We start from the raw sequence: 23,794 nt of genomic DNA, 5'->3' as shown, positions 1-23,794 counted from the left end.
TATTAAACCAAATTAATAAAGCATATTTTGCATGGGACTTTTCCAAAGACATGCACATATATACAAATGAACATTTATGACAAAAAAAATGTACATAATGTCATGAAATAAAGCAAATGTATGGTTTTACGTTAAAAGTACGCAATTAAGCATAAATGATATTATAAAATGCCTATAAAACTATATATAAAATATACAATTTTAGGCACTTATCAGTAGGCACGCCATAATTTTGGGTAGGGCAGGCATGCCATGATATTGGGCAGGATAGGCATGCCATAATTATGGGCGGCATGCCATAATTTTGGGCGGGGCAGGCGTGTCATAATTTTGGGCAGGGCAGGCGTGCCATAATTATGGGCGGCGCTGGCATGCCATAATTTTGGGCATCGTACATAGTAGTGAATGGTGTTATAATGGTACCCAACGATGGTTGTTTATAGGGGTGCAGATATGGTGGAACATACACCAACCATGGGTTAAGATGTTAAATATGAAAGCATTTTCGTGGCCATTTTGTATGTTGTAAAATTAATTGTATGTTCTATGGCCATTTTCTAATTTGATCACAGGAATGGGAAAACCTGTGTGTTTCGTAGTGCTCAAGGGAAAGAATCGCGGAGTTTACACAAATTGGGATGACTGTAGAGCCCAAGTGAATGGTTATAGTAACGCGGATTATTATGGATGTAAGTCCATAGAAGAAGCTGAACATAGATTGGCCATTCACCTTCAGTGTAAAATGTCTACGGAATCCATTCTTCGTAGGTGCACATGACCTATCGAAAAGACCAAATTCACAAATTCACAACCTCCCCAAGTGCCAGCTTCTCACATTCCACATGCACCTCACATAGAAGTTCCATATGCACCTCACATAGAAAATATGAGAGGTCATGTGGCTGAGCAACGCGACGATTGGGTCAACATCTGCTACTAGGTCATGGTGTTTTTAGTTATTTTAATTGTTGTAATGATCAAATTACTATTCGTCTTGTAGTTGTACTAGTCCGATATGTTTGTGGAGTCTTGTAATTAAATTTATGTTTATGTGGTTGTAACGACATTTGGACCAAGATTGTTTTACTAATTATCCTAATGCACTTTCTTAACTTGTCATTGTTTTAAGTATATTAACTAAATTTGTATGCTTATTAATTAGATATGGCAATGCGATGGACAATGTTCTTATCAATACATTCCATAACGAGCTACTTCTAGGTCATAAGAATGAGAACAGATTTCTTCCAATATCAAAAGAGTGTACAAGAGAAACACTCCAAAACACATTTACATTTAATTAGTCATGTAACTTAGCGAGTGAAGATCTTACGATGGATAGCACGTGATATTGCTAGTGTAACTATGCAACAGGGGTTTGAATGGAGTTATGAAGAATAGAAGATCATATATATATAGCTAGCAACAAGGTTTGGGATCAAGCCATAACACGTGATCCGAGTATGGGAAAGTATAGAAATAAAATTTATCCAAGGCACAATGACATTTTATATGTGTTTGGATAACAATGGTTGTTAAGGTCTATTGCACTTTGACTTTATTTTATGGTTGTTTCAAAAGACACACTATTACTATTAATGTTGAGTTGTATTGTCTTTAATTATCTTTATTTTGTATTTTATTTTTAGCTCTTTTTAAACTCCATTGAGTTTGAAAACAAAATATATATATTTCCAAAAAGTTGAAAAATTATTTGTTGTGGGAAAAAAAACCATGTATACAAACACTGGCAAAACTGGCAAATCCTATATTTTACCACTATAAATTTTTGCAGACAAACACTGGCAAACTGAAATTTTCCCACTACAAATTAGCCTGGCAAAGCTCTAGTGGGAAAATGCTAGCAAATCTAATATTTTTCCAATAGAGGTTTGCCACTAAACAAACACACAGCCTTAGTGTTTGGGACTTTAGGTTTATTTCAAACTCATGCTAAAACTATTAATCTTGAAGATGAAAATGAAATCTTTGAGTTTTCTTAAATTTCCATTCTCATTTGTAGGTTAATTGAGTCAGAAACTTCTGTTTTGAAAAAGAGATTTCAAAAGAGTGGTAATATATTAGGAGTTACTGTTGGGAAGAAGATAACAGTTTGGTCAGAGTATAGCTAGTAATACTCCGTTTTATACACGTTTTATACATTTTTTCGTATAATACGAATAATAAGGCGAACATTTCAAATCTAAAGATTAATACTCGAATTCTATGATCCAGCCATCCAGGCTTATAATTGCCGAATAATAAGGTCCGTATTTTTTAAATGAAAAAAAAAAAAAAAAAAAAAAAAAAAAAACAATTTGGGCAAAATAACCTTCTAAACTTATAATACAACAAAATATGACCGAATTTTTTCGTATTATACCCGTATAAAACACGAATTATATTATTAGCATTTTTTTCGTTTTTTTCGGCCGAATTTTTAAACGAATTAGAATCCAACTTTTCGGATATTTGACGAATAATTTCCATACTGAATTTTTGTCGTCCACAAATTTACTATTGTGAAACCAAAACTTACTCAATTTTATTTTTGTTAAATGAGTCAAAGCCTTAGGTGTAAAAGTTTAACACGTGGAGGAATAACCAGGAGTGTCAACAAACACACTGATTAGCCGTGGACAACAAATTCGGACGATCTGGGCTACCACAAGGATATCCCTATAGGGATGAGTGTTTCGAGACCATTGGATCCGAGATCTAACGGTCCGAAAATCAAAAACAAAAAGGAAGAGAGAGAATATGGGTTTGTTTTTTATTTTCGGACCGTTAGATCTCAGATCCAACGGTCTCGGCTGGCGTCCCTATAGGGATATCCTCGTAGTAGACGAACTCAATTCGGACTCAACTTAAACAGCTCACTGACTCCTCTTGGTTAGCACTTAGCACAGTCCAATATACGAGTCAGCCATTGTTTTGGCAATAATTATCTTTACCAGACAAAAAGTCAGCCATTCCCGGTTGACGCAGCCCTTCTCTACGTACTGTGAGTCTGAGTCTGTGACATAAGCCACATGGAAAGGAAAGCATAAAGAATTCGTGCATGCAAAACACGTCAAAGTTGAGGACTATTATTAAGACGTCAGAATGCTCATCCTTTGCAACCACCAACTCTCTCGCTCTATTCTCCCTGAGCAATCTTCAATGGCAGAACACAAAACCAACCTTCACATTGCTATGTTCCCATGGCTAGCTTTTGGTCACATTTTACCCTTTCTCCAACTATCCAAGTCTTTAGCTCAAAAAGGTCACCACATTTCCTTCATTTCCACTCAACGCAATCTTCAAAGACTCCCTAAAATCCCACCAAATTTATCCCCTTCCCTAAAGCTAATTCCCTTCCCTCTTCCTCACATCCCCAACTTACCCCAAAATGCCGAATGCACAGCTGACGTAACTCCTGAACAAGGGCAGTTCCTATGGGAAGCTTTAGATTCACTTGAAGAACCATTAACCAAATTTCTTGAAGATTATCGTCCTGATTGGATTATTTACGACTTTGCTACTCATTGGTTACCACCTATTGCGGTTAAATTTGATATACCATGCGTATATTTCAACATATTTAATGCATCAATGATTGCTTATTATGGATCTGCATCTGAAATGTTGCGAGAAGATGGAGGGTCAAGATTGATACCTGAAGACTTCATTGTCCCTCCTAAGTGGATACCATTTTCTTCTAATTTAGCTCTACACTTTCATGAAGCACCGAAACGTGGTGCATTATTAAAGAGAAACAAGTCTAAATCACCTGTTTACCGATTGGGAACGGCGATTCAGGGTTGCGAGTTCATGGCTGTTAGGAGTTGTATTGAGTTTGAAGGTGAGTGGTTGAGATTACTTGAAAATGAACTTTGTTTGAAACCAGCTATTCCAGTTGGTTTACTTCCTCCACCAATTCTACAAGACAGTGGAGTAGAAGTAGATGAGAGATGGCTTTCAATTAAAAAATGGTTAGATAAACAAAGAGAAAGATCTGTTGTTTACGTTGCATTTGGGAGCGAGTCATCACTAACTCAACACCAGGTGACTGAGTTGGCTCTTGGGCTAGAAATATCCGAATTGCCTTTCTTTTGGGTGTTAAGAACACCACATGTTACCAACTTCCTAGAGAACGAGTTATCTATGTTATTACCAACTGGGTTTGAAGACCGAGTCAAGGATAGGGGGTTTATTACTATGGACTGGGTTCCTCAACTCAGTATCTTGGCACACCGATCTGTAGGCAGTTTCTTGACTCATGGTGGATGGAGTTCAATTATTGAAGGACTTGGATATGGACTCAGATTGATTCTCTTGCCATTATCACCACCACAAGCATTGAATGCGAGGGTGTTGGTATCCAAAAATATTGGATTGGAGATTCCAAGGAATGAACGAGATGGGTCATTTACAAGAGACTCAGTTGCTGAGTCAGTGAAAGTTGTAATGGTCCATAAAGAAGGTGAGTTATTGGGAACAAAAGCCATGGAGATGAAAAAGATATTTGGGGATGAGGAGCGACAAGAACGATACATGGACAATTTCGATCGATTCCTCAGAGAGTACAAACGTTGTTCTTGAAGTGATGTAGGTACTAGTGCACTACCATATATCTACCTGTTTTAAATGTTATGCTTGTGTAATAATCTACGCCATTGGCAAACTTTAAACTTGGCTAGTTGATGTTTTGAATCATTTTTCATAACTTCGGAGCATTGAACTCGAAACCAATTAGTCATGACCGGGTATGAATTTATTGGGGGGTATGATTTAATATGTGACTTGAAATTAAGTGGTGCACTGTTCTGGGCATCAATTTATTGCAATAGGTACCACCATTTTCCGGTTTTCATCAGTTATATGTTTGTACATTAATAGTGGTCGAAGGTTACTGATAAACCGTAACGCACTTGAAACAAAACTGCCTCTAATGTAACCATTTCGTATACTAGCTGTCTTACTGAAACAGGTAATTAAGTGGTTACTGAATGTGCATCAGTTCCTAATTATTTATGCCAAATTGCATGTACAAAACTCAATTTATTGACTAGCTACAATCTATTCAAATGATGAATCTGCACCCAAAGTCCTAAACATAACATTTTCATTTTCTTTTAAGCATATCAAATTTCTAAATTCTAAATAAACGAAATTTTCAAGCCAGTAATAAGAAGTATTTCAAAAAAAATAATTAAAAAAAGAATAATCTGGGTAACATCTTTCTTCATAATAAACCTTATCCCAAGGACAAGAAGAAAAGTCAAAAAATGGTAGAAAACGACAACCCCTCCTCCACCAACAAACGCCGCTGTAGACAACCCAACCACGTGGCATTCCGTCTACTATGCCACGTATCGAAATCCGGGGCAGTTATAGGCAAATCAGGGTCCATTGTGAAACTTATTGAGCAAGAAACTGGTGCTAGGATACAAATGGATGAAGTTATACATGGTTGCCAAGAAAGGGTGATCCACATTTTCTCATCAGAGTTGCCCAAGAAGACAATCACATTGAAAAAGGATTTTAAAGGAGAAGAAAATGAGGTTACCAGTGCCCAACACGGGTTAATTAGGGTTTTAGAGAGGGTTTTAGAGGTTTTTCCAACAATTAATAATTGTAGGTTACTTGCTGATACTAGTCAAATTGGTTATATGATTGGGAAAAGTGGGTCAAGGATTAAAAGTATTGAGAAAGATATTGGGGCTAGAATTAGGGTTTGTGTCGAACGATGTCCTACTTGCGCACTTCCCAATGATGAACTCATAGAGGTATATACTTTTTACTCTTTTCTTTGTTTTACTTTTCATTTGACTGCTACTGTATGTAAGGATTGTACTTATTTTGAAATTTCTTCACTTTGGGGGGAAGATGCATGTTTGTGTTTTGACTACTATTTCTCCCTGTTTCCCTGAAATTACACTGATTTTACAATGACTTTGATGTGTTAGGGACTTGGGGGAAAGTAGCAAATCGTGAAACTCACAATTTTAGGTACATTATAAACATTTATTAACTGCTTTTGAGAAAGGGTTTGGGAATAAGACGCTGTAGTCTTCATTCATTCTTCAGTAGTTCAGTACTGATTACTGAACCAAGATGGTATTTCACTTCCCAAGCATTGGCAAATCAGAATTCAGAAGATGGTCTCTAATTTCGAAGTTGGCAGGAATCCAACTTTCTGAAAATTTCTATTGTCTTTACTTTTTATTTGTGGTGATCATGATCTGGAACTTTTTGAGAACTAGTAAAGATGCTATTTTAATTATAAGACAGTTGTAATAGAGCCTGCATGCATGAGATCAAAACTTTCCTTATGGTAGTGGAAATCGGTGTAAATTGAAATTACTCTGAGAAATAACATGCTTCCATCTCCGTATTAGGGTGGTGAAGCCAACTAAAGATGCACGTTTATTGTGAGTTTTCTGACATTTTAAGTTGTTTGATCCTATCATACCTATTGAGCTACTTGATTGGATTTTGCTGCTGCAGATAACAGGAGATAGTTTGGCGGTAAAGAAAGCAACTCTTGCAATTTCACAGTGCCTCCAAGATTCCCCACCCTTGGACAGGGCGCAGATGGCTGGAAGCAATTCTTTCATGGCAGCTGCTGATGGGTCCTTCTCTTATCGACATGCCGAGTTTTTATCTCATCCAACCTTCCTACCACCTACAGGGAGCAGCTTTGCTGATAACGCTTCGAGAAATTGTTCAAACAAGAAGCCAGAAGAAGTAGCTTTTAAACTTTTATGTTCGAATGAAAGGATTGGAGGTGTAATTGGAAAAAAAGGGACTATCATTAGGGCTCTACAGAATGAAACTGGTGCTTCTATACACATTGAAGCACCTGTAGCTGAATCAGATGATCGAGTAATAACCATTTCTGCATTGGAGGTGTGTATAAGTACCCTTCTTCTATCCCCGATTTGATATTGCACAATTCTAGTTCCTTGGCATAGTTTTATCAATGACTTAAACCATCTGTTTTCTTTTCTGTGTAGAATGTAGAATCACAATATTCCCCTGCTCAAAATGCCGTTGTTCGTATTTTCACTAGGTCAATAGAAGTTGGCATTGAAAATGGGCTAGAATCTGGTGAAAACAAGGATCAGACAGTTGAGGCACGTCTTTTAGTTGCATCAAACCAAGTTGGATGCCTAATTGGTAAAGGAGGAAAAATTGTTTCAGAAATGAGGAAGATTACTGCTACTGGTATGTGGATATTGCAAGATGATCGCGTACCAAAATGTGCCACAGAGAATGAATCAGTATTTCAGGTGTGTTGGTGGCTTAGTATTTGAACAAAACTGAGGTCCTTACGGGTTGTAGATTTGGGGTTATGTGGTCAATTGCTGAATAACTGCTGAAACATACTAAATTAAACCTTTTATTCCCTTCATTTGTTGCATGTCATACTTACTCTGTCCATATTTCCTATGAGTATATAATTCTTAAGTTGATCTTGGAGACATTATATCAGTGGTGTTGGAAGATCTATACCTAAGTTATGCTTGTTGTAGTTCATTTAACAGTACAAGATGTGCCATTGAGGAGACATATTCCTGTAATTGGAAAAAACAGTATTCTTCTGATAACGAATACATAGCCTGAAGTCTTAAGTCTTATATATATATATATATACAATTGGTTGCAGAAAGTGGTACAAGTGTGAGAGAGAAGCTCACTTACAAGGTGCAACCAGTGCACAAGCGGACTAGACACCTCCTAAGACCTCTTAGCAATACCGTAAAGCTCTTCTAAAAGAGAAATTACGCCCCAAATGACAACGAACTAAAGGCCCCAAATGTTCACCCTATCACTAGCAACAATGTCATTGCTAGAGATGCATCTAGTTAATCAACATGGTCATCTTCATGATCCCTCTCTAGGATATGTTGTGACTTGTATGTAGGTTTGAAATTTGAATAATGAAATTCATAGCCCAGGGTTGTGGGCTCAATTTCCACCTTCACTGGGGAAAATGGAATATAAGGGAAATAGGGAATAAAGTTCTCACTATCAAGAGAAAAAAATAAAAATAAAAATAAAAATAAATCATGTTGGTAATCCCAATACTTGGGGTACACATGGAGTGATTACTGAGACCATGGAGTTGCATTTGGAACTAAGCAGTATAAAGTTTTTACGTATAAGTTTGCAGTTATCTGTGTGGAAGAATCTTTCTAAGACGAGTATCGATTTTGACAGATTACAGGAAACACTGAAAATGTTCAGAATGCTTTGTTTATTGTTACCGCTAGGCTAAGGGATAATCTATTCCCCAATAATGTGATGAACATGGCTGGAAGAGTGAGAGAGCCAACCTCTTCTGGCTCTTACCAGTCAGACCTTTTTGGTCGACAGGTTACCCTCACAGAACATATGCAGCGCCTTCGACTTACCGATCACTTGGATCAATCTATTTCACCAAAGCTACAGAAATCCAGGGTATACTTCCCATTTTCCTTTTCTTCTCCTAACATTATCCTTAGTGTTTGTTTTTCTTGTAGCTCACATTCTGTTTATCTGCATATTTTTTGGTCAGTGTTCTGAATGTAGAATTTAACAAGAAATTCACTTGCAGATGATGAGTAAAGATTATTCGAGGGGCACCATGGACAATGGAAGAGGAATAGCTCGAAGAACTGGATTAGAATGTGGCAGGTGAGTTTCACTCGATCCGGGGTGAGAAAAAAAAAATTGCTGCTAAACAGTGTGGAGGCATGCTTGTACGAAACAGGCAATCAGCCATCACACTGTACACACTCTGTACGGGTTTTAATAAGTGCTGAATGCATTGAAACACAAATGCTTGTTCAGAGAAGGGAAAAGTATCTTTCAGCATATTTTCCAATTGCTTTCAGCTATTTGACTTTAAGTGTGTCTGCAGTGGAAGCAAATCTGCTGTTGTGACTAATTCCACCTTGGAAATCGTGGTTTCTGAAGATGTTATTGGGTCTGTCATTGGGGAAAACGAAAGTAATCTGAACCGTTTAAGAGAAGTGAGTCCTCTTTCCTTTCGAGACAAAGCTCTTACTATTTTGTGTGTTTTTTTTGCTTGTTCTTCCCTAGCTTCAAATGCAATTTTTTTCTGAAGTTTGCTTAAATAGATAATCTTGTGAGGACATCCTTTTGAACTAGCTTTTTTGGCTTTATCGGATCTTTCAAAATTGAAGTTACATTTTTCCAAGCATTTGTGGTGTTGGAAGCCATTTTCATACCTCAGTTCATGCAATGCCTACACTGCCACACACTTTATTAGGGCTTCACATCCAGTCTGTAGAAATTAGCAAGTCCACTTCTTTGGACCAATATTATACAATGGAACATTGGAACCTAAGACTTTGACCCTTACAAAAACAGCTTTCTGGGTTAGTTCCGTAATATATAATGTAGAAATGAATGCTGGTATGTCCATAATGCTGATATTAAAATTTCAAAGATTGAAATAAACGTTATTTATTTTTTGGGTGCCACACAGTTACATACTTACATGGCACAAACTGAGCACTTCCTAAATTGAAAATTTGAACTGGCTGTAATTTTAAGTTGTCACGAATATGTTTTGGAAAGGAGAATGTGCCAAACTGCATTTATTTATTTACCCCAGTGATTTTTTCACCATATTGTGATCCCTAGCATGATTAAGACTCCTAACTCATTCGCTCTGTTAGTAATAGTTCTCATTGTGAATGTTGTATCTAAGATCCATCCTTGTTCCCTTCCATCAGATTTCAGGTGCAAAAGTCATTTGGCATGAACCTTTTCCTGGCACAAACGAGGCAACAGTCATCATATCTGGGACACCTGACCAGACACAAGCAGCACAAAGCCTCCTCCATGCTTTCTTACTTGGCGGTTGAGGATCATAACCTGATCATCCATTTTTGGCTGTTATCTTGAGTAGGAGGAAGATACAGAGAATCCTGTGTTTCACTTCCTTGTCCAAAATTGTCTAGGCATTGAAAGGAAGAATGAAGGTGCAGTAGAAACGTGTAAATTGAATAGAGTAAAAATAGTTGAAGGCACATTTGAAGTACATGTGCTACTTGTGGAAGGTCATTTTGGCAATAGTTATAATAGTGAATGTTACTGCTTACAAAGTAAGAAGTACTATTTATATGGAATGAATGTTCTTAGACTCTTAGTGAATTCTTTCTCTGCCGTTTCCATTTTTTGAAAATGCATTTGCAGAGCTGTATAACCGTGGTGTTGCATACTTTACTGTATATATGGACTATGGAGAATTGGAGACCATTCCAGACCCATAAGAGCAAGTCTAATGGGAAGCAGCTATAATGGACTGCTAAAAAGTGCTAAATTTGGCAGCCCAAATTTGAAAAACCAATCCAATTGGCACTTTTAGCAGCTGTTTAGTTCGGGATACGGATGGCAAAGTTTTTGCCGTCTGTACGTTAAATTGCAACAGACGGCATAAATTTTGCCGTTTGTACACTCCAGACGCTATAACGTACGAATCTCTTTTCAATCTCCCCTCGCTATTAAAAACAAACTTGAGAAATTCCTCTTCTCTCCGCACTCCTTCATTCCTCAATCCCCGTTTTTTTGCTCAATATCAATACTTGTAAGTTTCACTCTCTCCTATTGAAATTCGATTTTAGAAGTGTTAATTGAATGTTTGAATATTAGAATGTTGAGGTTAAAAGGATTTTAGAATTGAATTGAATTAGAATTGTAAATTCGATTTTAGAATTGAATTGAATTGAATTGTGATGAATTGATTTTAGAATTGAATTGAATTGAATTGTGATTGAATTAGAATTGTGGAATTAGAATGTTAGAATGTTAGTTTGAAATTGTGTGTTTTGTTTAAATTAAAGTTATTAAGAGGATATTGTTGATTGAATTGCAGGTGCCACGCAAAATGAGTAATAAGGGTAAACAATTTTTCGGTCGAAAATCAGTTAGTAGATTGACACAAGAGTCAACGTCAGCGCTAAACGTCGATAGGGATAAAAACGAAGTCTATAATTTGCAAAACCCTCCAGTAATTCAATTTCCGGACCCAGTCAATTCACTAACACATGCTACATTTGCTAGAAACCCAGAAACTCACATCTCTCATCGTGTAAATATGATAAGCATTTGATCGTTAAATTTGATTTCTTTAACATCATAATTTGTATTTTCTTTAAATTTAATGAAGTGTTTTGAATAAATTGTTTCGACCCCCACCTACGTGGCAAACGTCCATTAGTAGGGGTCTCTATTTTATTCATTTAATCAACAGGGCTAAAGCCCAATTCGCAATATCGTGGATCAATATACAGGCCCATTAACTCACGTTCATGTGTCTAAAACCTTAACCTTAGCCACATGGCTTTGCCACTAATATCGTTGATTTATGTCCGATTCATTCCTTATCAAAGAGATAGTTATCGGTTAGACGGTTATACTCTATCACAATTACTCAAGACACAAGATTACTTGAGCTACAAGGACTCTCTACTCTACCTCTATAAATATCAAACTATTTTTCATAAGGAACTACGTGGAAACTTGATCCCTAGAGAACGAGATCTTGGGTACGTGGCCCATTATTTGGTTCAGTTCATCTCCCCAACATCAAAATCCTCTGTTTCTTAGTGCGTTACGTCACCATTGCTCTCGTTATGTAGAAGCGGTTTATTGCGAAACATAATTGGCCGTCACGGGGGAATAGAGAATTCATTATCACGTGGAAACAATCAAGATGGTAAGCACAAGAAGCAGACCAAATAGTCAACATATTCCTCCTACTAACAAGAATCGCAACCCTCGAAATTCAAATTGGCCGATGCATGAACCGTTGAACAATCAAGTTGCTCCTAGTAGTAGGATCAATTCTCAACATCCGGATCGGAAGCATCCGCCACCGCCTCCGCCCATCCATAAAGGCAAATACAAGTGCCACCACCCTTAACAGCCTTGCAACAAGAAAATCGACAAGTCAGTAGTCCTCCATGCGGTCCGCCGTCTGTCCATGTCGATCCTTCAGTTGACATGGATATGGACGTGGACATTACTCTCCCCCAACTAGCGGAAAAGGTGATAGTAATGACCAATTCACCCCTAATACGGTTGGCGGGAGTTACGACGAGTCAAAAATTTAAACAGAATTTGAAGGAAGGAAGGCGCAAAGAGGCAAAGGCCGGTGGACGATGTTGCAAATTCAACAACATCAAGGCGACCACGAAGGGATGCAGGCCATTCCAGTGTATGGGACCGTCTTGACGATCCACTTCGTCGTCCTCAGCAACGTGCTATTTCTCAAGCACAATCAACCAGTGCACGTTCTAGGAGTAATGACCCTATTACCCGTACTTATGGGGAGAATCGGATTGGCAGGGATAACTACTACCCTAGACATGTCCGATCTCAAAGGGAAGATTTACCTCTGAGAAGCAATTTCAGGGAAGACCGCCATCCGAAATATGTCCGACACGACTGGGAAGGCGGGCATCCCAGACAAGATCAACAAAACATGGAGAAGTTGTATAATTATTCCGACCACCCGGCCAGGGGTGACTACCGCCTAAACGGTACAGTTCACGAGGATAGACAAAGACAATCACCGGTCGGAGCTGATCATGCATACCGCCAAAGATCTCTAACTCCAATAAGAGATAATGGAAGGTATCCTTCTCCACATGGGCACGACCGGGGGCGTCAAGTTGTTCGAGCCAATACTTTAACTCTAACGAACAACGGTGAAAAGAGTTGATTGCAAAAGAACTTAACGATAGAGAGTCAAGGGATGTAAGAATGAAAAACTTGACGAAATCGATGATGGCGTGCTTGATAAGTTTTACGTTATCATTCAAGAAGCTTACCACCATCCCGACTTCAAACAACCCGATTTTGAACTTTATGATGAGTCGGAAGGAGATCCTGGCTTGCATGTTCTATCGTTCAAAAATAAGTTGGTGTTATGGGGTGGAGATGATCCGCTCATATGTAAGCTTTTTCCATCGACTCTAAAGGGAGAAGCATTACGCTGGTTTAGTGAGTTGCCTTCAAGATCAATTCACCAATTCAATGAACTAGAAAATCAGTTTGTTAATCGTTTCCGCCACAATTGCAAGACGCCAAAGGATGTCGACTCACTTCTGAACATCAAGCAACAACGTGACGAGAAGTTACGTACTTTTGTTACTAGGTTCCGAAAGGCAGCAGCAGATGTTCCAGAAGTTTCTGATGGGATGCTTCTTTTTGCCTTTAAAGAAGCATTATATTATGAAAGAGACAGAAGTTCGAACTTCATTGTAAAGGGATCTTTACCACTCTCTAATTAAAGATGTCCCTAAAACTTCGATCACGATCGTATGTTAGGGCTGAACAACACATCCATATCGAGGAGAACCTATCGGCGAAAAGCAAAGAAGGGACAAAGATATTCGAGCGAAGATTTTTCTCGAAAGCAAAATTTTAAGCCAAAGAAGAACGATCGGATCAACAACATAACGATGGAAAGAATGACAATCAAAAGCAAGTCAATTTCAATCGTGATGGAAAAACTCTACCCCGAGCTAAAACGACCCATTTCAATGCCAAGTACTGTTATATATGAGAAGTTGAAAAGTGGGAATCTTCTTTCCCCGCCGTATCCACTTTCGAGGAAGATACCAAAGCGACAAGGGACAAAGCCTTGTGGTGTAAATTTCATAATGACTATGGCCATGAGACGTAACTTTGTCGCTCTCTCGGGTCGGATTCAGAAATTAGTGGAGAAAGGACTTTGAACGAATATCTTACTTAAAAACTCTCAACAGGCAGATTCTTTGCAACTTATGAGCATGTCATTAATGTCTCCCATTCTCATGTTGAGTCTCTTTCCAAAAGTCGAGTAAGAATCAAAAGCGTTTGAAAGTTAGTTATGTTGGTGAATTTAACCGTATCAACAAAGTCGATTTTGTCAAAGGAATCCGCATCGAGACTTCGAAGAAGAGCCCCTCCAATTCATCGATGATGATCTCCGTGGTGTATATCACCCTCACTATGACGCAGCTTATAATTTCGTGTCTATAGGTGCTTCTCGTGTTCAACGGGTAATGATCGACACGGGGGCCACTTCCGGCGTCATTTTTTCGGTGGATGTTATTCTCGATGCAACTTCGCGGGGTATGATCATCGCCGAAGACAATCCTATCATCGGTTTTGATGGGACAACATCTTCAGCGTTGGAAGAATTACCTTACCAATCAAATTAATGAACAAAGAAGTTGAGCTCGATTTCTTATTGATGGGACCATCAATCCCACTATAACGCAATTTTGGGCGAGATTGGATACATTCCATGGGGGCTCAGTAGTCTCTACATTTCATCGGTGTGTCAAGTTCCCATTCTCCGGGCATATTTGCAAGGTTCAGTAGTGACCGGTATCTGCCCATTCCTGTCATGACAAAGCAATGGATGACTATAAAAATCTGAAGTTCGAGGTAATACGATCCTTGCAAGTGCCCCTTGAGTTCACAGCTTTACCGGCGTGCCCTCCATCTATAATATTGAGGCTCATGTGCAAGGGCCCCGACAGGTGGATCGACTTTTGGAAGTACAAGTAGGAGATTCAGCCAGAAGAAACCACTTTTATTTCCGGTGAACTTTCGAGTGTAGAACAACAACAGAGTTGGTTTCCCTTTTCAAATGTGAAATAAGCATATCTTCGCTTGGAAAATTGAGGAAATGCCGGGAATAGACCCTTCTGTTGCCTGTCATAAACTTGACATTGATCCAAGTTTCAGGCCAGTTCGCCAAAAACCAAGAAGAATGGCACCTGATCGGAAGCTCAAAGTTAAAGAGGAGATTGATAAGCTACTTGCGGTTAACTTTATCCGACGAGTTACTTACCCGAAATGGCTTGCTAATGTCGTCGCAGTGCCAAAAAAGAATGGACAAATCAGAATTTGTATTGACTTTACAAACCTTAACGCAGCTTGTCCGATTCATCCGTATCCATTGCCACGAATTTTCGAACTAGTGGATGCCACTTCGGGATTCCAACGCCTATCTTTCATGGATGCTTCTTCAAGGTACTACCAGATCTCTTTGAATGTTGATGACCAAGAGTTCACCACTTTCATTACCGACCAAGGCATTTTCTGCTACATTGTTATGCCTTTTGGTCTGAAAAATGCCGGTGCAACCTACCAAAAGCTTGTAAATACAATTTTTTCCGATCTGTTGGGGATAATAATGGAGGCTTATATTGATGATATAGTCGTTAAATCGAAGCTTACTGGTGATCATCTTTCCGATCTTCAACTTGTTTTTGATAGGCTTAACAAGTATAACATGAGACTCAATCCCGCCAAATGTTCTTTTGGCCTCTCTTCTGGAAAATTTCTGGGATACCTCATGACTCGTAGAGGTATTGAGGCTAATCCGGATCAGATCCGTGCCATTATTGATATGCCATCACCAAAAAATAAGAAGGAAATTCAACGGCTTCGGGTCGGCTTGACGCTTGCTTCTTCAGATTTATTTCTAAATATTCCGATCGTTGTCATCCCTTCTTCCGGACTTTAAAGGGGGGCAACTTGGACGCGTTGATTGTGAGATGGCATTGCAACAACCAAAGAAATACTTGGTCGATCCTCTATATTGACAAGTCCTTCAACGGGTCAACCTATTGGCATGTACCTAGCAGCTACAACTCAAGCTGTTAGTGCTGTTCTTTTCGTCGATGATGGTAGACGCCGTCTTTTTTATCAGTAAGACGTTAACCGGAGCTGAGTCTCGTTATTCAAAGATAGAGAAAATTGCACTTGCATTGGTTCATGCCGCTCGTCGGTTAAAACCATACTTCCAGGGGAGGTTGGTCAGAGTTTATACTGAGTATCCCTTACGCAAGATCTTTCGTAATGCACAAGAATCAAGCAGATTAGCCGAATGGGAAAGTTATCTTAGTGCATATAGCATTGTCTTTGAAAATCGTACTGCTGAAAAAGGACATGCTCTAGCTTCTTTGATAGCTAATTTTCCGATTGATGATTCTCCTATTGACGATTTCTTGCGCCAAGAAGAATCTATGGAAGACATTCTGCCACCAATAATTGGGGGCGACGAAGACCAACTTGCAAACACAATTCCTAATCCAATTGACCTATGGATTGTTTATTCAGATGGCTCCCATAATAAATCTGGGTCTGGAATTGGATGCGTTTTTGTTAAACCCGGCGGAGAGAAGATTGAGAAATCTCATACACTTGGCTTCGCCGCTTCAAATAACGGCCGAGTATGAGGCTGCCGTTTGTGCCTTGAGAACGGCTTTGAAACTGGGGCTGAAAGCTCCAGTTATACCGCGGATTCTCGCCTTGTAGCCAATCGGTTTGGCGGGTCTTTTGAAGCAAGAGATGACCGTATGGCGGCTTATCTTGGTTTGATACATAGCCTTGCTCGACAATTTGATAGCATCTCTATCACTCAAAGACCCAAATGACATACGTCATGCTGATTCATTAACTTATCCGTCGCCGCCGTTAGAAGCAAAGAGTCAAGATACATCACCGTGGAGTTCGAAAGAGCCAAGCATTGACTTTACCGAAAAGAATTGCATGACTTGTATGTACATGAAAGCAATTACTTGTTTTGTTTATGCACGCAACAAATAAATACGACCCACGATAATCGCGCACCAATCATGACTTCGGAAGCGGAAAAGGGAGATGGAAAATTCACAACATGACCATACTTTGGATCTTCCATTAGAATCTATAGATCCATTTGTTCCTCCCCAATTCGCTCCCCAAACAGATATTGAGTTGGCACATGAAGCGGATGATAGTCCCGAAGTTCCCGATATGATACTATCGAGAGCCGGTGATGATCTCGATCGCCAAGATTTACGTCTTCCTTATATCCACTACTTGCAAGTTTCTTCACTTCCGCGAGAACCAAAACTTCATTTGAAAGAATCAAACGCGATGCATGGAAGTTTTGGTGATATCACATACTTACGGAAGTTTGCACTTATATCGCAAAGGCTCGGACTTTAACCCTATGTTCGCGATGCCTCTCAAAACAGGAAGGACTTCAAGTTTTGGAAGAGATTCACTCCGCTTATCGCGGCCACCACTCCAAGGGGCTAAGTTTAGCTCATAAGGCTATGACCGCGAGGGCTATTGGTGGCGAGAGATGCAAAAGGATGCAAAACACCTATCCGAGAGGTGTGAGCCATGCCAAAAGCACGATAATATGAGTAAACTACATTCTTGAGTTGCATCCCATGCTAAGCCCGTGGCCATTTGCCAAATGGGGCTTAGACATTATTGGTCCTTTACCTAAAGCTCCAGGTAGTATTCGAATCCTTCTTGTGGCAACCGATTACTTTATCAAATGGGTAGAAGCAAAGCCTTTGGTCCAAATCCATGCTTCCAATGTCAAAATGTTTTTGTGGAGAAATATTGTTTGTCGTTTTGGCATCCCTGCGACACTTGTATCAGATAATGGTAAACAATTCGATGCTGAAGAAATTCGTCAGTTCTGTGCTAATTTGAAGATACGGCATAACTTCTCCGCACCTTATCATCCGCAAGCCAATGGGCAGGCCGAAGCCACCAATAAGGTGATTTTGGCCAACCTAAAGAGGCGTTTGACTGGCGCCAAAGGAAATTGGGTCAAGGAGTTACCAGCTGTCTTGTGGGCTTATAGGACAACGCCAAAATATTCAACTGCATTATCACCTTTTAACCTTGCATATGGTGCTGAAGCAGTCTTACCTACAGAAACGATTTCCAAGACATCTCGGTCGGTCAATTCGCGGTTGAAACAGGTTCCAATGACACTACTTTGGCTCAGTCAAAAGCTCTTATTGATGAGGTTCGTTCTGAGGGACTACAACAGCTTATTAAGTATCAAGCTAACATGAAACGGAACTACGACAAGAAGATCCGTCCTAAGACTTTTGCTCCTGAAGACTGGGTTCTTTGTAGAAACCCAAAGCTTATATAATCAAGAAAGTTTGGGGAAAATTGGCAAGGACCTTACATCATAGATCGTCCAGCATCTAAGGGGTCATATTTCCTCCGTACTATTTCTGGAAGAATAATAGAGAAGCCATGAAATGCTTACCACCTTCGCAAGTTTTACCGTTAGGAAATTTTTTGCAATTTTACATTACTCCATCAATAAAAAATCTATCCATCTATGTAGTTCGTTCTATTTTATCCATCAATAAAGCATTCAACATCCATTCTCTTAGTTTGGTTGTCATTTTACATTTCTCTATTCGTCTGTACTTTTACTTTCAACAATGTCATTCATTAACGTTCATTCTAGGGAGGTCATTCATATTATGCCTTTTTCGGTCCAAGTAAGTCGCATTCATGCCTACTTGACGGAAATCCGAGTCAATAAGATGATTATTCTTGCTCGGAACAATTATTGCAATACTCCCACAATACAATATCCGTGCTAATTCCACTACTAAGGCAATGGCGTTGTGTTTTAGTTTGGTCCCGGTGCACGGGTGACGACTTTGAACCTGTGACAACTCCAACAGTTGTCAGGCCGTGCTTCACGTTCGGTACAAATATTTTAACACCTGAATAGCTAGGTTCATGGAGGACGATCATGTCCCCTTTGCTTTTCAATAACTTTCTCCAATGGTTCTATATTGGGAGGTTTTTCTTTCTACATGGGGCGCCGTTCTTTTTTACATTCATAAATCAACAACACTAAGTTTTATACAGGTATGTTTTCTGACATCACAATGATATTCAATAGCCAACACATACTTTATTTTTATTTTCATAAAAAGAATTTTTAGCTCTACGATATTACATACTCGCAATCACATGATCATTGGTTTGGGAAAATCCAATGGTTTCTTCCCAACTTTTAGCATATACAACTTCATAAAATCCTTGTAATTCATCTTCTCACGTTCTAGTTCATCGCCCGCTTCTATTAAAGTCTCTATCGGTTGTCTTACGGACGATTCACGGTGTGCCATTTGCCGCGTGATCTTGGCCGAGCCGCTCGTTTAAATCTGTCATTAAGCTTGTTATTTTTCTCTACCTCTTTTTGCGACGTTTAAGTTCCTCGATCTTTGGTCGCCACGCAGTGATTTCAATTCTATCACATCTGCTTTTAAGTGTTTGTGTTCCTCCATTATCTCACAGGCTTTCCCAAATTCTTCGTACGATCTCTCCTCTGCTTCTTCCGTCCGCTCGGTTAAGTTTTTGTTTTCGTCTTCTAACTCTCTGATGGTTCCGCTTAACGCTTTGTTTGCCTCTTCCAATTTTTGGTTGAGTATCTTCACTTTCTCTATCTCTTCTAAGGCATTGACTTCATTCGGAACGATATTTTTCTTCGCGACTTTTTCATGAATTTCTTTGGCCCGTACTACCGCCGTTTTAACCTGCGGCAAAAAATATCTGATTTCATCATCTTTCAGACTTAAACACAAGTTTGTAATAACTGATAAAATGATACTATCATACCTGGTTTATACTATCGAAAATCATTGCTCTGTCATATTCTCCGAGGTTCTCCGTATTCTGGTCACATTTTTTATATTTTTCGAGCCCTTCCATTGGCGTAATCCCGGGCGATCCCTTCACTTCGTCTTCCAAACTTGAACATCTCTGCTTCATCTACCAATTTCATCGGATTAGTGTTGGACACAAATTTCTTTACCGTCCTAACGCAATAGTAAAAATCAACGGTCAACTTACCATTAACAGATTCTGTGGTTTTCCTCCATGAGTAGTATTACCCCTGACGCTACTTGCCAGTGGTTGTTGGACTCTTTGCTCCTGCATTTTGCTTTGCCGTTTATTTTCTTTCACAGACTTTGTGTTCTCCGCTGCACTATCTTTTGTAAGTATCACTGTTTCATTCTTTTCCTATATATACCAAACCAGAATGAGATATTACATCTCACCACACTTTTACATATCTATGTTTTCTACGGTACATACATTTTCCTCTTGATGCGGCGTATGTATTATCTTTCGTCTGGGATGTTTGGTGCATTGTAGTCTCGTCCCTCGAGGCATCATACATTGTAACGTTGGTTGTCTCTCTTGGTCTCCGTTCGCCCGTTTTCTTGTGGCACATCTTCTTTTGTACAATTAAACTTTTTGGCTTGGCAAACTCAAAGACTAGTTTCTGTGTTAACTCCGTTTCATCGTCTTTTTCACTATCGCTATCGCTGCCAAATATTGCATTTTTGAGACTCTTATTCTTCTTCGCCATTTCACTATGTGTCTCCTTGGACCTATCGGGCCGTTGTTCGATACCCCCATAATGTCGGAAATCAACGATATCATCAAAGTAGCTCAGATCTACCAATCTTTCATCAGAGCATTCATGAAAGAAGAAACGAAGATTGTTCTCCACTTCCTTGTCCAATTCAATGTCTGGTAGTGTACTCGCGTTTTCTGTTAGACACAAAAATAACTCGTGTTAGTCAACAGTTTACTCGTAGTACAATTTTCAATACTTATGTTTTGGCTTACCTCGAAATTTGTTCGGCACTTTAAACTCTGTCGGATTCCACTTCCCTCGCAAGGCGGTACGAAATCTATCCCATCCGGTGTATACTTTTGGAAACCCTTTAAAACTTCTGTTTGAATCCTTGAATTCAACTTCAAATTTTATGTACCCTTTTCGTCGATGGGCTTTTCGGTCATTATCAACGCGAAGATTTCTTGAGCCCCAACCTTCATTAAATTCATTTTGTAAATGGTGCGCTCGTGAAATATTAACCAGAATGATATTGGCAGTTGTCCCGGTGCAATTTGCCACCACTCCAATAATTGCGCTATTTCTTTGCTCAACGGAATTGCATTCCTGCAATTTAATTGTGTGTAAGCCATTACTACTTCATCGTCTTCGACTTTCGTTTCAAATTCGTACACTTCATCCATCTCAAATTTCTCGAGTCCTAGTATTTTCTGTATTTCCTTAATCGACTATCGACGCGGTTCCAGATAGTCGCTGTATCTGTCACCTTCTTTCCACCTCACCAAGTCTTCGATCGTCATCGAGTTTTCTTCTCGAGTGTTTTTTCGCCCGTATAGTACGGTAGTTTCTACCTGAAAAAAAAATATATAAAATAAAACCGGGTCAGATAGGTCAAAAATCGGGTCAGAAAGCTCAAAAACCGGGTTCACTGGGCCAGATTAATGTAACACAGGTACGGTGCCCTTCCTTTGCTGGTATTGCACCGTATCTTGTTTGTTATTTCATATTTCCGCATGCACCAAGCCGGATTATAAAACAGTGGTTACGATGCCCCTCCTCTACTAGCGCTGCACTATATCATGTTGCTTGTGTTAGTTTTCAAATATTGGCGCTATCAGTATCAGTATTGCCTTCTTCACTTTTTTTCTCATCAGCTCATGTAGAGATTCGTTCCATACATACACCAAACACTTTTATGTCATCTCCACATGATCCGTGCAGAGATATTCCTGGGAAAGAGTTCAACAGTTCAACGCCATGCAACAAAAAAAAAAACACAAAACAACTTAACGCGCAAAGGTTACTTACCGCAATATCATCGAAATCCAAAATGCGCTGAAAGTGCTACATATTGGAATCCTGCTCACGCCTTAACACGATTGTGAGATGGCTTCAACAGTTGTTGGAATAACATTGCTGCTCTCAAAGACGTCCAAGTAACAGGGTGAGCTTTGTGGATAAGCATTTTATTTCGTGATCTTTCCGATCAGTTTTACTGATGCGATAGTTAAATATGGGATGAAGAAGATGAGAAGCAGAGTTGCCTGAAACCAGTGGACCGTATAATTATCAAACACAGTACTAACCTTTTTTTTTCGTCTTCAAAACCAGCGAACGACACCGTCCGGACCTTTCCTGTCACAATGGTTTAATACTTTGGAGAACACGGTGGTGTTTTCCTCTCTAAGATTTCTGCTAAGTATGTATTTCTCTGTGTTCATCTTTTAATATATACGCTGGTCCAGTGTTTAAGTTCGTATGTAATTCTATTTAGCCAAACCGACTTCATGTGCAAGACTTGATAAGCATTATCCAATCCGGATAGAAACTATGAGTCCTAGTTTCTGTGGTATTTTCACATGCACCTCTTCTCGTTATTTCGGACATATATCGAATTCCAATTATTTCGTTCACGCAATGAATTACCGATTTATGTCCGTTCCGCCGGATAATTCGGATTTTTTCTCCACGGTTTTCAACGGCCTAATCCTAGTATTGCTATTCCGCTGGTACGCGTCATCGACATCACTTTCGCCTTGTTACAAAATGCGTTCGGTACAGCATTCGGCACTCGATTTCTTTTTGATATTTTCGCCCGTATTTTATTTATGTGCTTCTTTTATTCTATATATGCGTTTTCGGCCGTTTTTTATTTAACTACGTCATTGCGTCCCGTATACGTTAATTTGACATTTTTTCATTTCCGCTTATTCACGAATTTTTCCTGTTTGTCCATTTTTCTTATCGTTTATGTTCACACGACACTTTGTTATACACTCCGCTTACTCTTTTATTAATTCACGTTTTCCGTGGTTTATCTTCTCTTCTTTGCCATGTGAACTTTGTTCGCCTGACAAAGAGGGGGCGGTGTTTCGACCCCCACCTACGTGGCAAACGTCCATTAGTAGGGGTCTCTATTTTATTCATTTAATCAACAGGGCTAAAGCCCAATTCGCAATATCGTGGATCAATGTACAGGCCCATTAACTCATATGTCTAAGGCTGAACCTTAGCCACATGGCTTGCCACTAATATACGTTGATTTATGTCCAGATTCATTCCTTATCAAAGAGATAGTTATCAGTTGACAGTTATACTCTATCACAATTACTCAAGACACAAGATTACTTGAGCTACAAGGACTCTCTACTCTACCTCTATAAATATCAAACTATTTTTCATAAGGAACTACGTGGAAACTTGATCCCTAGAGAACAGATCTTGGGTACGTAGGCAGCCATTATTTGGTTCAGTTTCATCTCCCCCAACATCAAAATCCTCTGTTTCTTAGTGCGTTCGTCATCATTGCTCTCGTTGTGTTGAAGCAGTTTATTGCCGAAACATAAATGTTTAGGGAGGGAGGGAGGAGGGAGATGAAATTGCGGTGTTGTTGGGCATTTGTGAACAATTCGTAGAAGATAATGCTTGACAAAGGAGATTGTTTTGAAAGCATAAGAAATGAAATTTTACAATCTCCATTTGGGTCATTATTTCGATGTGGTTATCAAAACGCCGACCGTGGTTTGATATACGCTTTGATCGAGCGGTGGTGGGACACAACTCACACTTTCCACTTTCCACAAGGCGAGATAGGCATTACTCCAATGGATGTTACTATGCTCATGGGAATGAGCGTAGGAAGGGGAAAGACCGTTACGTTTGGAGAAGGTCGGTTCACGACTTTTGATTATGCACAGCAAAGTTGGCCAAATATAAGGGCGGAGTATTGGGCTAAAAGGGGTATCAAACCCTTTTTTTTTGTGAATGAGTTCATGGAAAAGACAAAAGAGAGTGACAAAGGTTGGTGTCCGACGGGTACAGATCAGGATAGATATTTGCGAGCATTCTATTTTTACTTAATCACGCAGTATTTCTTTCCCACGGGTGATAGTTCACTGAGATTAGGTTGGATAAAGTATTTGGTTTGGTTAGAATACATGTATTAGTATGATTGGGGTGATGCTATGTTTGGAGCTTTGATTTACATGTTGGATCAAGCGTGCCGAGTCACAGCTAATGTTGCGGATGGTCAATGTTGTGGCTTCACCCCCTCTTTTATAAGTAAGTTTTAAATTTTTAGTATTATAACTTTATGCTAGTATT

The 23,794-nt window shown here is 39.3% G+C and overlaps 1 protein-coding gene and 1 pseudogene across 5 annotated transcripts; both read left to right on the top strand.

Moving 5' to 3' along the window:
• Window positions 1–2,992: 2,992 nt before the first annotated feature.
• Window positions 2,993–4,695, top strand: LOC147492564 (UDP-glycosyltransferase 91C1 pseudogene; annotated as a pseudogene). Its single transcript, XR_015198969.1, has one exon. The product of XR_015198969.1 is annotated as a UDP-glycosyltransferase 91C1 pseudogene (transcript).
• Window positions 4,696–5,109: 414 nt separating this feature from the next.
• Window positions 5,110–10,148, top strand: LOC147492563 (KH domain-containing protein HEN4-like). 4 transcript variants are annotated; one of them, XM_086566428.1, is made up of 7 exons: window positions 5,119–5,771; window positions 6,493–6,894; window positions 7,002–7,277; window positions 8,209–8,448; window positions 8,585–8,664; window positions 8,891–9,002; window positions 9,732–10,148. In XM_086566428.1, exons 1-7 carry the CDS (start codon window positions 5,271–5,273, stop codon window positions 9,861–9,863), a joined length of 1,743 nt encoding a protein of 580 aa, XP_086422554.1. In that variant the 5' UTR covers window positions 5,119–5,270; the 3' UTR covers window positions 9,864–10,148. The 4 variants fall into 4 exon arrangements, with proteins under 4 accessions (XP_086422555.1, XP_086422554.1, XP_086422557.1 ...); XM_086566431.1 differs by lacking the exon at window positions 5,119–5,771 and adding an exon at window positions 5,949–5,994; XM_086566430.1 differs by lacking the exon at window positions 5,119–5,771 and adding an exon at window positions 6,023–6,416.
• Window positions 10,149–23,794: the final 13,646 nt, after the last annotated feature.

The sequence above is a fragment of the Coptis chinensis genome, chromosome 6 (genome assembly GCF_015680905.1).
Source record: "Coptis chinensis isolate HL-2020 chromosome 6, ASM1568090v1, whole genome shotgun sequence".
NCBI classification, from domain to species: domain Eukaryota; kingdom Viridiplantae; phylum Streptophyta; class Magnoliopsida; order Ranunculales; family Ranunculaceae; genus Coptis; species Coptis chinensis.
Note: the sequence above shows the minus strand (reverse complement) of the source record. Positions and strands in the feature narration are given on the sequence as shown.

What these genes read in the sequence shown, in the direction of transcription:
- LOC147492563 (XM_086566428.1), top strand. Translation starts at nt 5,271, where the DNA reads ATGGTAGAAAACGACAACCCCTCCTCCACCAACAAACGCCGCTGTAGA. An exon ending in CCAATGATGAACTCATAGAG is followed by an intron (nt 5,772 to 6,492) that starts GTATATACTTTT and finishes TTGCTGCTGCAG; the next exon opens with ATAACAGGAGATAGTTTGGC. An exon ending in AGAATGAATCAGTATTTCAG is followed by an intron (nt 7,278 to 8,208) that starts GTGTGTTGGTGG and finishes CGATTTTGACAG; the next exon opens with ATTACAGGAAACACTGAAAA.